Source organism: Dermacentor variabilis, chromosome 2 (assembly GCF_050947875.1).
Source record: "Dermacentor variabilis isolate Ectoservices chromosome 2, ASM5094787v1, whole genome shotgun sequence".
Classification (NCBI taxonomy): domain Eukaryota; kingdom Metazoa; phylum Arthropoda; class Arachnida; order Ixodida; family Ixodidae; genus Dermacentor; species Dermacentor variabilis.
In genome coordinates, this window is record NC_134569.1 from 58,970,079 (window position 1) to 58,983,639 (window position 13,561).

At 44.6% G+C, this 13,561-nt stretch overlaps 1 protein-coding gene across 1 annotated transcript; it reads right to left on the minus strand.

The window, feature by feature from the left end:
- Window positions 1–1,239: 1,239 nt before the first annotated feature.
- On the minus strand, window positions 1,240–10,868 carry LOC142570325 (uncharacterized). The gene is made up of 4 exons (XM_075678716.1): window positions 10,658–10,868; window positions 5,725–5,835; window positions 3,854–4,035; window positions 1,240–1,603 (listed from the first exon to the last, which is right to left on the minus strand). The coding sequence occupies exons 1-4, from the start codon at window positions 10,850–10,852 to the stop codon at window positions 1,261–1,263; spliced, it is 831 nt and encodes a 276-aa protein (XP_075534831.1). The 5' UTR covers window positions 10,853–10,868; the 3' UTR covers window positions 1,240–1,260.
- Between the last annotated feature and the right edge of the window lie 2,693 nt (window positions 10,869–13,561).

Sequence of the window (13,561 nt, forward strand, 5' to 3'; positions counted from 1 at the left end):
GGCGGTCCTTCCTGAGCGCTCCACCGCAACGTGTAAACCATCAAACGCCCCATAGCTCTCGCACAGTACGTGCGTCTCAAGGAGCTATACTCCGTTCCATACGTAGCATGACGTAGCAGACAACGTTGGGTAGGCTAGAGATACTTCTTGCAGTGGCCTCGTTCGCAATTGTGTATAGTTCGATGATTTTTGACCGCAAATGTGCTCGATTGGTTTCTATATGGGCTCAGTATTGAATGAAACAAGTTTTAATCTTTAGCAGGGAAGAAGTTTGGGCTTGTTGGCCGTATACATACAAACTGGGATACATAGCGCAAGAATGACACATGGACAAACATGAACACGGGACGGCTCGTCCCGTGTTCCTGCTTGTCCCTGTGTCATTCTTGCACTATGTATCCCAGTTTGTAAGTTTTAATGCTCAGGAACAAACGCACTGTGGTATACGGCTGCTAATGCGTTGATTTAGGTCATTTTTATTTTTGTTGTTCTTTTCGGGTTTTATATTTGCAACCGGTCGTGGGGAGCCTCACGTGCATGCTAGCGCGAGCGAACGCTGTTGGCGCGCAGCGAAGCATAGACGGAACGCGTGGAGTGATAACTTTTCTTGACCGAACTTTTTGCGTAGCTTCCACAGCGTTGACTGCAATGTATGGAACGGAGTATACAATAGATGGCCTGCGCTGATGAACGCGCCTCGAAACTCGATTGCGTCGATAGCACGCACACTTTGCGTCGGCGTTTTTCTTGTGGGCGGTGAAAGTCCGTCCAAGAAAACGGGCGAAAGAGTCTAAGAAGCCTGTTCGCTTGAAAACCTTCGCAGATGGATGCCGATCTCAGCAAATGGTACAGCAAAGACAGACAAGCTACATAAGCGCGAGTTCTCACAATATTTGTCTGAAGAGCTAGGAGTCTGTTTGCCAGCTGTTCTTAGTTTGCTGACTGTTCTTAGAGCATCGCCAACGCCTTGTTGACGCGACTTCTTCGTGGCTCTTCGTGACGCCGTAATTAACCCGTGCACGCCAATCTTTGCAAGAAGGACTAAGCTAGTTGGTCTTGCATAGCTGATGAGGATTAGTGCAACAAACGACGCACACTACGGAAGGTCGAAACGAAGACAAGCGCTACTTTCAACTCTTTAATAGCCGGAAATGTTTTACATATATATTCTATTCTATTTTATTCATACCTTCACATAGCATAAATGACAAGCAAAGGTGCCACAGAGTAACCATCTTTATCAATCTTGCTCGTTACTTGTCACTGAGGAAATACAGGGACGAGTGACGCATTAGACGGCAGCAAGACGGGGCGAACTCCACGCCGACGCAGACGCGCTGGTCTGGCACGGAGTACTTTGGGCCGTGACGACGCAGTGGCTTTGTGATAGCGGTGGTGCGATTGCTCGGCGACCAGAACTAGGGCGGCGAGAGCGAGTCCAGTGAGCCAGGTGAAGAATATTCCTCGCAGACCGTCCAACTGGCTTCGGTCAGTGTTGACCTTCTGCTGGCTGAGCGCCGACTCCCGCAGGCAGGGCGTCTCCTCGTGGCCGCTGTCGCGGAACAGCTTGTGAATCAGTCCCCGCTCGATGAACAGCTCAATCCTGCGATCAGCGGAGCGTAACAGTCAGCAGGAAGTTGTTCTGTCCTGCAGGCAAATATCTTTCTTTATCTCGCACCCGTTTTTAGAGAAAGCGCCCTTAAAGGAACATTAAAAAGAAACGTTAACTCTGTTTGGACTAATAAAGCCTTCTTTCAAAACAATAGTTTCGCTAATTTCGTGGTAAAAGAGAAATTGAAGTTCATAGTGTTTCGGATTTTCGCACCAGAACACCAGCTCCAGTACGTCGGCGAAACTTTGCGGATTTCAACGCATTTTTTTTTTTTTGTATTCGGCTGGTTGCGGCGCAATAACAGTTCCTTAAACTTTCCGAGTTCGTTCTGCTCTCTGTTCTATGAGAATACAATATAGTTCAAGTTTACCGATCAAAAGTTAACTAGGCTCGATCAATCGCTGTCATAATCTATGAAATCACGGCATACTATTGGGGAACTTCAAGATCGTGTGGCATCGTTACCCGTTTTTTGTTTTTGCGTATTTGCTGGGTTATCAAATCTTTTCTTGTGGTACTAGTGGATGTTTTGCATTGTAATATGGTAAGTTACCGCTGCAGCTAAAATTATCTTTCTCATTATAGTGAATTTAATCTCGACGGCAGTGATGTCTTTAAGGCATAAGGATTATATTAAATATTTCGATCTAGTCCACGTGAAGTCCCATACACTCTGTTACTCACATTAAATGGAGTTAGTAGCGCGCGTTACATCAGACGAACTCGCAGTTGTTAGGTTCCAGAATATTTTAATATCCTACTCTCAAGTAGTTTCATTATTAGTTCGGTTTATAACTTGAAAACGAATTTTGTGGTGCATTTTAGAGATGGTTTTAGGCGCAAAAATTAAGGCACGGAAAGCGGAATAAAACACAGACAGAAAGTGGTGCACTTATGCCGAACATTTCTCTCTCACTCGCTTTCTTTCTTTCGCTTCATGAACACCGCTTAGTTTTTTCTTTTTGTTCTTTCTCAATGAGTCCTCACTTATGCAGTCTTGTACAATGTGGCATAATATCGACACGAACAAATAGCTTCAGGCCTGGCTTTGGCTGTGGATCAGGCACAGGCAATCTTCAGTCTTAGGGTCGCTTCTGTGGCGACACGCAGACTGTCCGTTGCTTAGTTTTGAAGACAGTGACTGCCACAACCATGAAATCCTTTAACCACCGCGATTTCTCAGCTTCTCATGTACACATCTTAACGCCACAAAACATTTTTGAACTCCATTCTAGCTGAGAAATAAGGAGTGTTAGTCTATCCCTTTGTTTACTATTTGCATTTGAAAAGGTAACAAGTCGATTGGCACTAGCAAACGCGTTTGGGTGAATGTTTCCGACACCTGCTTGTCCTTTCTTTTCTTTTTAAATAAATGTTTCTCCTCCTGCTCCTCCTTCTCGCTACAGCTGTCGATGCTTCATGTGACGCCTCTCTTCGTAATTGGAAACACTGCTTAGACATCTTAATGAAAAAGCGTTCCCCTGGGACACTAAAAGGGTAAAAACAAATTTACTCGCCATCCCGGCGCTGCGAAAGGGTATGTTCAGAGAAGCTGACGAAAACTACTACTAGAATTTCTGAGGGGGTATGCAATGCTTTATTGCTTCAGAGCAATGGCAGTAATGGAAATGTAGAGCAATGGTAGTTATGGAAGTAATGGTAATTTTGTCAGCACGCCGCCGCTGGTCACATTGTCGTTTTCTTTTTTCCTTTCGCAGTTCCTCGTATTAACGCTGCTTCTCGGGGGTTGCGTGAATAAGCTGCCTACCCATAGCAGTCCTGCAAAAAAAAAATAAATCAGCTGCTTGGCTGGTTTCTTTATATACGAAAGGCTAGTGATGTCACTCTCCACGTCGCAAGCTGCCGTCGCCTCGGCATCTTGCACAACAGTAATCTTTACCGGAAAACACATGCGGGGAGCGCTGCGTGCTTTGCATTTTTTATCAGGAGCGCTTTATCATCAATTACGTGGTTCGGTTGCTTGATTTGTGCATGATGTTTATTGATACGAATGCTGTTCTGTATGTTGTATGCATGATTCCAAAGAATGTATGCGCTTTCCCTTCACCTCCGCCGCGAGCCTGCCCAGTATTAGGCTATATTCGGTATCGGCCCACAATTTCACCCGCGATCTTGGACACGAGAAATCCCAGCCAAGAAGAGGCTGGGACAGCTTCGCTTTAAAATCGTCAAATATGTGATGTGTACTTGAGCATGTATGTCCATGCGTGCATAACGTACTTTTCTCCAATGCTAGCGCGGAGTTCCTTGTCCAGTCCTTTCCTCATGAACAAGGAAATCGGCAGCTGCGCCACCAACTTCGGCGCGTAGTAGAACTCGCCTTCCATGTCTCCTAGTTGGCTGCAGCGTTCTTTCATCTCTCCCGCAATGGGTTGTTGGGTGAAGATCATGGCTGCTTCGCCCTGCCAGAATAAGATCGGGAGCATTGCATTAGTCGAACAGCTTACAGATATCTGTACACACAGTTTTACAGAGGCTATCCGTGCTTTCTTTTCAATGCGGCAATCCAACCCGCACAGACACAGGACCGCGTTATCATCAAAACCTGCATGCACAACGCGGATGTTCAGTTTACCTCAAACTCTCGCTTGTCTTATTTCTTGGCCATTTAACATAGCTGCGCGTGACATGTAGATGTGTCAAGAAAGTGGTGGCTATTTGCCGGATTCTTTGAAACAGCGTGTATAAACAGTGTCAGCTTTTGGGTAATTGAAGCTGCGGTACGCTAAGCTACGGGAAAAGGAAGCTAAGCGAAAAAAAAAACACACACCCTGAGGAGAAGAAAATGAACCGAGTGAGCATGAAAATCACGCAGATGTTGAAGAGGTGATAGCAAAAATGATAAAGAAAGGAGGAGGAGGAGGAGGAGGAGGAGGAGGAGGAGGAGGGGGGACCGTGGTCACTGTCTCGTTCGAAGGTGGACACTTGTACGATGGTGTCAGGGGGCAAGGAATGGAGCAGAAAAGGAGATGCAGAAGGAAGAATAAGGGATAATAGTGTGGCACAGCTAATGGGTCAGCTTAATTGCACTCTTAAAACAGTTGCACTCTTTGGGGTGTATATTTGTCCCACAACAGTAATCGTCATCTGCCTCGCTTGCGTTTCTTGAAAACACTGTGCTCGCTACTTCCCTGTCGAGAATGCTATGTCCCGCTGATAGCGCGCATGCTGTTCGCGACTTGGAAGTAGCGATCTCAAACGTCAAAGGAAGTGAGGGCAAGACACATGACAATTATTGTTGTGGGAAAAGATACGCCCCAAAGCGTGCAAACCTTTTTAATAGTGTGGCAGCTTGAAATCGCAAATGGCACGAGTGGATGTTCGTTTAGTACACTGTTCAATGTAGTCGACGTGGACTTTGGAGAGAGAAAATGAGCGAGAAACGAAAGAGAAAGAAAATTTTACTCTGACGATGTGTAATCGCGTTGAACGTAGCCCTCGCCAGACACATCCTCCGTTGCCCTTGGAAGGGCGAATCTAGGAAGACATTTTGACGGCAACATAAGCAGCTAACTTATGATTCTCGATGAGTCCTCTGGCATAAACTGTTGTTTGAATACATGTTGCATGAGGAGATTCACAGGGTGTCGTACTTAATATTAGAAGAGCATGGTTCTGCCGCCGTTTTAATAAACTCTCACTGCTTGCAGTCACCTCAAAAGTTACGCTTCTAGTATATCGACGTTCTTGTTCAACCATGCACAGGCGTGCTTAAACCTCATTTTCATTAAGGAAAGAAAACTTGTGTGACATTGTTCCTTTTGTTAATTGTTACTTCGAATGAATTTAGGCTGCAATTATGCTGTACTGAATTGGACACCTAGTGGGCTGGTCAGATCAGAGGGACATGCAGCCATAAATGGGGGCTAATTGTTGACGGCACATACACATGAAATCTGTATGTAGACGTAAGTTGCTAATGAACTAAGGTAATCTAGTACGCTACTGGTATGATGGACAGTGCTTCATGCAAATTTTGTGATTCTGACGAGACCAACTTAGGATTTGTGATGCGGTCGGAAGGAGGGTACACATATACACCTGCTTACTGTTCGTTAAACAAATAGCAAAAGAAGGGATTAAAGACTTGCCTTCAAAATTCGATTCAGGATTGGTACACTGAACAAATCATGCCGTTTAAAAATAGCTTTCCTGCTTCTGATCTTCTCTAGCACTTTCTTGAAGGCATCCGTTTCCGACGTCTGCAACAAAGGAAACAGTAAATAAAAATCATGAGCCATTCCACTCCGTGAAGGTGGTTGACCAGCGAAGCGGTTTAGCACAAGACACGGAAGTGACACATAATTTTGAACAAAGGTACAAACTCATTTATAGTCTTGATGGGTGGTCATCGGGACGAAAGGTACGCACATTCATTTATTGTCTTGATGGGTCGTCATTATTTCACTAGCAACTGCAATCACATTCTTTGAAAATGGCAATTCGATGCACGTACGCTGCTGGGTTATTGGTTAGGCCGGATCGGTGTAGCATCGCAAGGCATATGTCTGTAACGAGGAAAGCGTAAACCGCTCCTTTTCAGTACCGACACATCGACATTGCATGGACTATGAGTCGTTGCATTTTTGCTTGCTGTGCCGTCTCCGACGCCACCCCTTATCGACACTTCCCTACATACGGCTGGACTACACTTTTTTAGAGAGCCATTAAATGTCTAGAATCTGCCATACCATAATACTTTGCCCCTGCTGACCTTGCATGTATGCCTCCATGGGGGTAACGTCTAAAGTACGGATGCGTCTCTCAATGCCAGGAATTTCTTGAAAATCGCGAATACCCACCGTGGGCCTCTGACATCTAACGTTTCAATATATATCAAAACTATATGACTCGTCGGTGGACGTGTATATATATATATATATATATATATATATATATATATATATATATATATATATATATATATATATATATATATATATATATATATATATATATATATATATATATATATATATATATACGGATTGGTCTCGTCGTATGCGTCTGGTGCGGCTTTTGTCGTGCTTGCGCATCAAGTCATTCGACGGTTTCGTTTGCGGAACAAGACAACGCCAACATCCACGTGACTAGTGGCAATCAGGAGGCAGTGCACTATATTTTTCAACAGCCTCCTCAAGTATAGAGTGTTTAATGAAACGAAATTGGCTATTCAGATACATAGAGTCGTAATGAAAAAAGCTCTTACAGAGTGTTGGCTCTTCAGACTGCCGAGCTATACACTCTAGCGGGAGAGAATGGCCACCAGATTAGATTTCAGTGGGTTCCCAGTCACTGTTGGTGTACGGGCAATGAATTGGCTGATGCCTAAGCGAAGCAGGAGCTAGAAGAACCAGAGCCACTGCTTGCGATTCCTTTTTCAAGAGTGGACGCCAACTGCCTTCTCTCAAGTGTCATCAGAACAGAGACAGCAAAGCACTGCGACAAATCGAATAATCACTAAAGACGACTCCGAAGATTGGACCTCACCATGAAATTTAGGCTACACCCAAAATTCAACCCAGCTGTGCCAGCCTCCTTCCATTTTTTTTATTGAAATGAATATTAGGAGAGGTTGGCGTCTTTATGGTGGCACCGGGTTCTCCTTGTCACTTGGCAGAGGAACCAAATTGGCATAAAAAGGGAGAATAGCGACACGAAATATGGCACTAACTGGAACATTGGATGAATAAAAAATATACAGTCCAACAGTACATGAGTCGCAACGTTCTGTGCATTAGTTCAGTCCACATACGCTTATATAAAGTCAGATGTTTTGAACAGCCAAAACACACAACACATGTAATACACTGCAAGTACAGAACAGAATTATACATATTGCGTAAAAGTTGCGATCACCACATAAATCAATTATGAACCACCAACAACGTTTGTGTTATTCATTTAGCGTATTCGGATCATCTGATACCTAATATTTCCCCAAAATGTTGGTGTCCTCTAAAAACTTTTTCAGAGCAAAAAACGCTCTCTTTTGAAGGCCCGCAGTTGGCCATGGGCGTAGTATCTTTTTTAGAGTGAATGGTCTTCTGTCTAATATCAACAAACTTGCTTGCAGTACCTTTCTTTGTGTATCGTATTTCGTGCATTCGAGAAGAAGATGATGCACATCTTCGTCTGGATGGCCACAAGAACACTGCGTACTAGAGACACGTTTTATCCTGTACATGAAGTGTTTCGTAAATGCAGCACCAAGACACAGGCGGTGTACCAATGTTTAAAATTTTCTGTTGTCTCTTCCATACTTAGGCAGGGGGTGGCGTTTACGCGTGGGTACGTGCACGTCATGCGCCGCACCGAGACTCCAGACTGTGAACTGTGCAATGTGAAAGAAGAAAGAGGCTATAGATCATGCTCTGTGTGACTGCCCTCAGTACGTGGAAGAGCGTCAGAAGTTGAATAGTGTCCTTACGCGCCTCGGCAGCCCACCTCTGTCGGGGGATGTTATTTTAGGAGCATGGTCAGACGTTAAATCGAATTTTAAGGCTATCCAGGCCTTACCTCATCTTTTTTTTAAGACACGGGCCTGGGCTGTAGGCTTAAAGTTGTCCAAACAGATTACTATATGCTTTACATCTTTCCTCATCATCGCCGCCCATCATGCACCTTTTTCTTACCTCTTTCTTTCCCTCTTCCCCTTCCCCCAACGCAGAGTAGCTGTCTAGAGGAATGTATACCTCAGGCCAAACTATCTGTATTTCGTATCATTAAACCTTTCTCTGTCTCTCTACGGATGGATGAGCCGTTGCTCACGGAGGTATGAACCGTTGATGATAGCAGTTTCCGACATGCTGTTCTGTATGTTGTATGCAGGAGTGGAAATAATTTAAGTACTGTCCTCCTTCCCTATGCTGAGTGCTTGTAGCCTCTGCCTTAGGGGAGCATGAATGCTTACGGGGGTATGAGTCATAGATGATGATAGTTTTTTTTTTTTGTCACGGAGAACAAAAATGCATGGAACCCTAGCCATATACAGCTTCGCTGTAAAACACGAAAGAAAATGTATCCCTAGGTTTCTGGGCAGAGTGGCATCTTGAAAATCTGATTGTATCCTGAAAAAAAAAATACTTGAGCAACTAAACCAGAGATAACGTTTATTCGAAGAAAGACAAAAGGGTGAGCCGAAATGTTTGAAGTGCACAAACAAAAAAATAGTACCTTACTAAGTTTCGTGCTGCTGGTTGTTCTTCGTTGCCAGCAACAGGATAGTGACACGAAATAAGGGACGGCTAAGTGTTTCTTGGTGCGCCGAGTTTGGGCACGCACCTTTCTTTTGCAATGTGAAATACACATAGTACTCATTCTCACCAGTTCTCAGAAAATCTAAAACAGCCTATTAAGCGTCAGATGTCTCACCTAACCATTCATACTGCCGCCAGCGGTATTTAGACATGTTAACTTGGCGATGCGCATAAATTGAAGAGTCACAGCGTTCATTCTGTCATCGACTGAATAGCTTTAAATACGAATGATATTTTTGCGAGAGCAAACAGGAAGCAGGAGCATTGGAAGGACGATATAGCGAAGTCAAGAGTATATAGTCAAGTCCTGCGACCTATCTTCCCTTCCCTTTGAGCAAAGCAGCGCGTAAGAAAACTTACCTACGGCCAACATCTCTGCTTTTTCTCAAATAAGTTCTCAACTCTTTTTCTATCCCTCATCGTCGAATCTCTAGCCCGTGTTGCGCTTATTTAGAGACATTGATACAAACGCGAAATGTTACGCCAAAGTTGTCAACTTGGTTTACATGAGCGAGGATCATCGTAACGTTGTGACACATCAGCCACAGACCACTATCCTAATAGGAGACTGTTTGCTATTTTTATTGTATTGTATATTTTGTAACGTCAGCTTTCGAAAAATTAAGATTCAAGTGCACGGACATTGAGACAGTGAATACCCCCATTGCAGTAAAAATTTACGAATACGACTTCGACGTCATTTCCTTGCCAACTACAAGCGATAGCTGCGACATACAGCATCGTGTGGTTATCAGGGGAGGAAACCGAAGTTTCTGATCAGTTAGCATGCAGAAGTTACTAACGTAAATCATTCGGCTCTTGAAAGAAACCCAGGGGCCCTATCACGTAAAACTGTTTCAGTATGTTTTATTCCAACCTCCTGACGTCAGATTTACGTAACCCCCTACGCAAGCACCGCGCGGTAACACACCGCATTGTTTAAATAGCCCGGTCACACGCTATCCTAGTTTATAGTAGGTCACTTTTGTATGCTTTCAAAGAGAATAGCATTGCCTACTTTGACTCGTATTTTTTATCTTATGGACTGACCAAAGGCAAGGAGCACGCAGACGTGGAGAGAGTTTCGATGGGGCCAAGCTATCACAGTGAAACTGTATGACCAATTGAGGAGAGCAGCGCCGGTGTCGGCGATTGGCCCGGTTCCCCTTTCAAAACGGATCCTCAGCGACGAAAAGTTGGCGGATTGATGTAATGTACGTGCCAAAAGTTCTCGATGACGTTATCTGCCAGGCAAAACGCTTTATTATGCGCAAATAAATCTATTCGCCTTGGCAGCTTCGATCTGCTAGTGCGAGAGCGACCGGCGAGCAGCCATCATCTATTTATTTCGGAACGGGGAGTCTCCACCTATTCTGAAAAAAATTCAGTTTTATTCGGTATATTAATGACATTTCTATTGCGTACACACCACTTTGACGTGGTGAGCTTGCACGGTTTTGTGCCGGCCCGTGACAGACAGGCGAGGTGGGCGCAGCCCACTTTTGACCAATAGCGAAGGGCTGTGAAGCAGGCGCAGAATCATAAATAATTATTTTCCTTTCGTTCGGCGTAATCATGCGTAGTGAGTGTGTATGTGTAATATCAGATAAAGGGTTTTCGCGGTTTTCCTAGCGTCGCGTGACAGACAAGCGAAGTGGGAGTGGCCCGAAATAATTTTTGCCAATCGCAGAGGGCTAATTGCAGAAATTGAATCGAAAAGTTTGGAATGGCCTTACGTCATAGCGCCCCAGGCCACCATGCTTACCTCAAGAAGCCACAGAAATCCAGAGCCCGGCACAACTATAGGCGTTATTTTCGGATCCCTGGCGAGGTCCTCAATGCCCTCGATGCCCCTAACGTCGGCACGAACAACCAGCGAGGCCTTCGTCTGGCCGATGAAACTCGTGCGCAGCACAATGAGGCACAGAAGCCATACAGCCACCAAATTTCTCTGCGACATCCTAGTAGGACCGTGAGGTGAGGCTGCGAAGTTATGAGGGGAAATTTCTCTACTTATTTTATTATGTTGTGAGTACCGGCAACGCAAAATTGCTGCAGAGAAGATCTGCGGCATAAAAAACAGTAGATTCTCCCACATTCAGCATAACTGACAATTATAACATGGATAAATAAAGATAAAGAATATAGTTACATATATACTCTTTATATATCTTTTGTGCAGATAAAGAGTAAAATATCGCATGAAAGCAATGAAAATAATCTTTAGCACACTAATAAAAATGATGAATTCTAGTACAATATAGCCCCGAAAAACAGCAGCCCAGAAGACCCATGAGAGCTGAAACATGGTGAAACAGGGTAGGAATTGCATGTGTGGTGGATGCATATGGGTGAATTAACACATGTTCAGAAAATTTCTCAAGCACATATTTTCGCGTAAAACACTTGCACGCTCGTGGGCTCAGATAGGGCTGCCACTACGTGCAAGCAGATGGCAGCAGATATATACCAGCCTACTATAGCGTTTATTTACCCAATCTGGGCGTGCCTTGTTTCTTATAACAAATTGAGAATGCTGACCTTAAATAGAAAATTTATTAGCAGTTCAAGAATTCTAGCTTTTGCTTCGTGATCGGCCATAAGATTTCCGTCAGTTGTTACATACACAAAAAAATAAACCTATGGCTAAATAGTTGCGTTTTTTCGCACCACGGAACGTGAAAATCTAAGCAACCCATAATACCTAGTTCTGTCTTCCTATCCCCGACGTCTGCTTACGGCCCTTGCCGGCTTACCTTGTGAGAGAAGGGAGCTTGCAAGCATATCAAATGATTCCAAAACGCTTCCGCGTTTCATGAAGTACCCAAGGGCGTTGTCCTCTGGGTGCGCGGATCGTGGCGCAGCCGAAACCACGGATATACCCACGTACACAGCCCAGAGGGCTAAGAAGGCGAGCGCCGTGCCCAGCCAGACGGTCCCCGTGAAGGCACGAAGGAAAGCGAAGACTTCCTCGGAGAAGTGGAAGGGACGACCAGCGAAGATGACCACATCGATGTAGGATATCGGGAAAGACGGTTGGGCTGCTTCCATACGAGACGTGGTGATAATAAGTGGCCCTCCAGTGATGTCGGCCTCCTACAATGATTGTACTTGGACATTAAGCTGACACGAGCAAAATAGACTATGGAAAGGCAACGCACGCACGCACGCACGCACGCACGCACGCACGCACGCACACACACACACAAACACACACACACACACACACACACACACACACACACACACACACACACACACACACACACACACACGCACGCACGCACGCACGCACGCACGCACACGCACACGCACACACGCGCACACACACACACACACACACACACACACACACACACACACACACACACACACACACACACACACACACACACACACACACACACACACACGTGTATATTTGTTCTCTATGTATTCTCCCGTTGATCTCAATTTCGTAAACATGTATCGTACCTGCAAAAGCGCGGAGACTCGCTCCGTTAGGGTAATCATAGGTCGCTTGGACGAATATGGTCGGACGCTTATAGACGTACTCGGAGACAGAAATTGTAAAATACATGTTATGTGCACTGCCTTCCACCAGCTTGCTATGATCATCCACTAGAGCAGCGGGAATTTTTCCCAGGTTCGTTATCTCCTGGCCATGATGCGTTCCGTCATGTCTTGCAATGGTTCTTTTTTTATTTTTTGAAAGCTATAAATCTGACAAGTCAATTTTGAGGAGCATGAACAAAACCAGTTTTTCGTTAGAACATGCTGTGGCACAATATTTTAAGCCATAGATTAACGTAGCGCCTGAAGTTACTCCTTGATTAAACTGATTTCTTGTTATGCGGGAGAAAGCAAACGTTGACAATCCCTTCGTTGTAAACTTAAAAAAGAAAAAAAATAACGATATAAGTTTGCTGCGTAGGAATGAAGCATACTCACGTTCCTAACGAGCATTCCCATTTTTCCGGACCAACTTCTGTTGGGCAGCTCAACCCCGAACACGCCGTCCATCGGTTCTACAAAAGTTGCACTTAGCGGAGGAAAAAGGACGAGAAGAGTAAAGCTCGTGAAGTAATTTGCCGTATATTCGCGACGTATTTTGGCCGCGGTATTCCTGGATCTTTCATATCGTTCAGTGTGGTGTTCGCGATATTATAAGATTAAGTGTCTTTGAAAGGGGCTGTATCTTCTTAAAGTGACAGCAGCGTGGGATTTTATTGGTTTGACGCGAAATAGTCATGGTGAACAACACAAACGCCGAACAAGGAGAAAAAATTATTAAAAACTTGACGTTTCAGCTCCCACACGATAGCATTGCTTCCGATGAACTTCTACGTGATTTTTTTTGCAATAAATTTCTTCACTTCATTGGCATCTTTTTTTTTCATTATCAAAGGAAGATAGGAGAAAACGACTCCGGCTAGTGTCCTTTTTTTTTAAGTTTATTCTTCCCGTTCCTGACCAGTCCATACTTCCTCAGACTCTCGACTTCATCAACCGCAACGCAACATCGTACACTTGTTAAATTCGAAGGCTATTTCGACGTGTTCGTTCGCTCACGTCGGCTTCGTTTCAGTAGTTTGATAAGTAATACAGGGTCTATCAGGAGTCATCGCAACTTGCGAAGGCTACAGGTGGAGCGAGGTAACCAGGTCAC

Bases quoted from the DNA above. Each gene is read 5' to 3' on its own strand.
- LOC142570325 (XM_075678716.1), bottom strand. From the start codon at position 10,852: ATGTCGCAGAGAAATTTGGTGGCTGTATGGCTTCTGTGCCTCATTGTG. The intron at 4,036-5,724 runs GCAAGTCTTTAA...TTATTCTGGCAG, and splicing joins TCCTGAATCGAATTTTGAAG to GGCGAAGCAGCCATGATCTT. The intron at 1,604-3,853 runs GTACGTTATGCA...CGCTGATCGCAG, and splicing joins CGCGCTAGCATTGGAGAAAA to GATTGAGCTGTTCATCGAGC.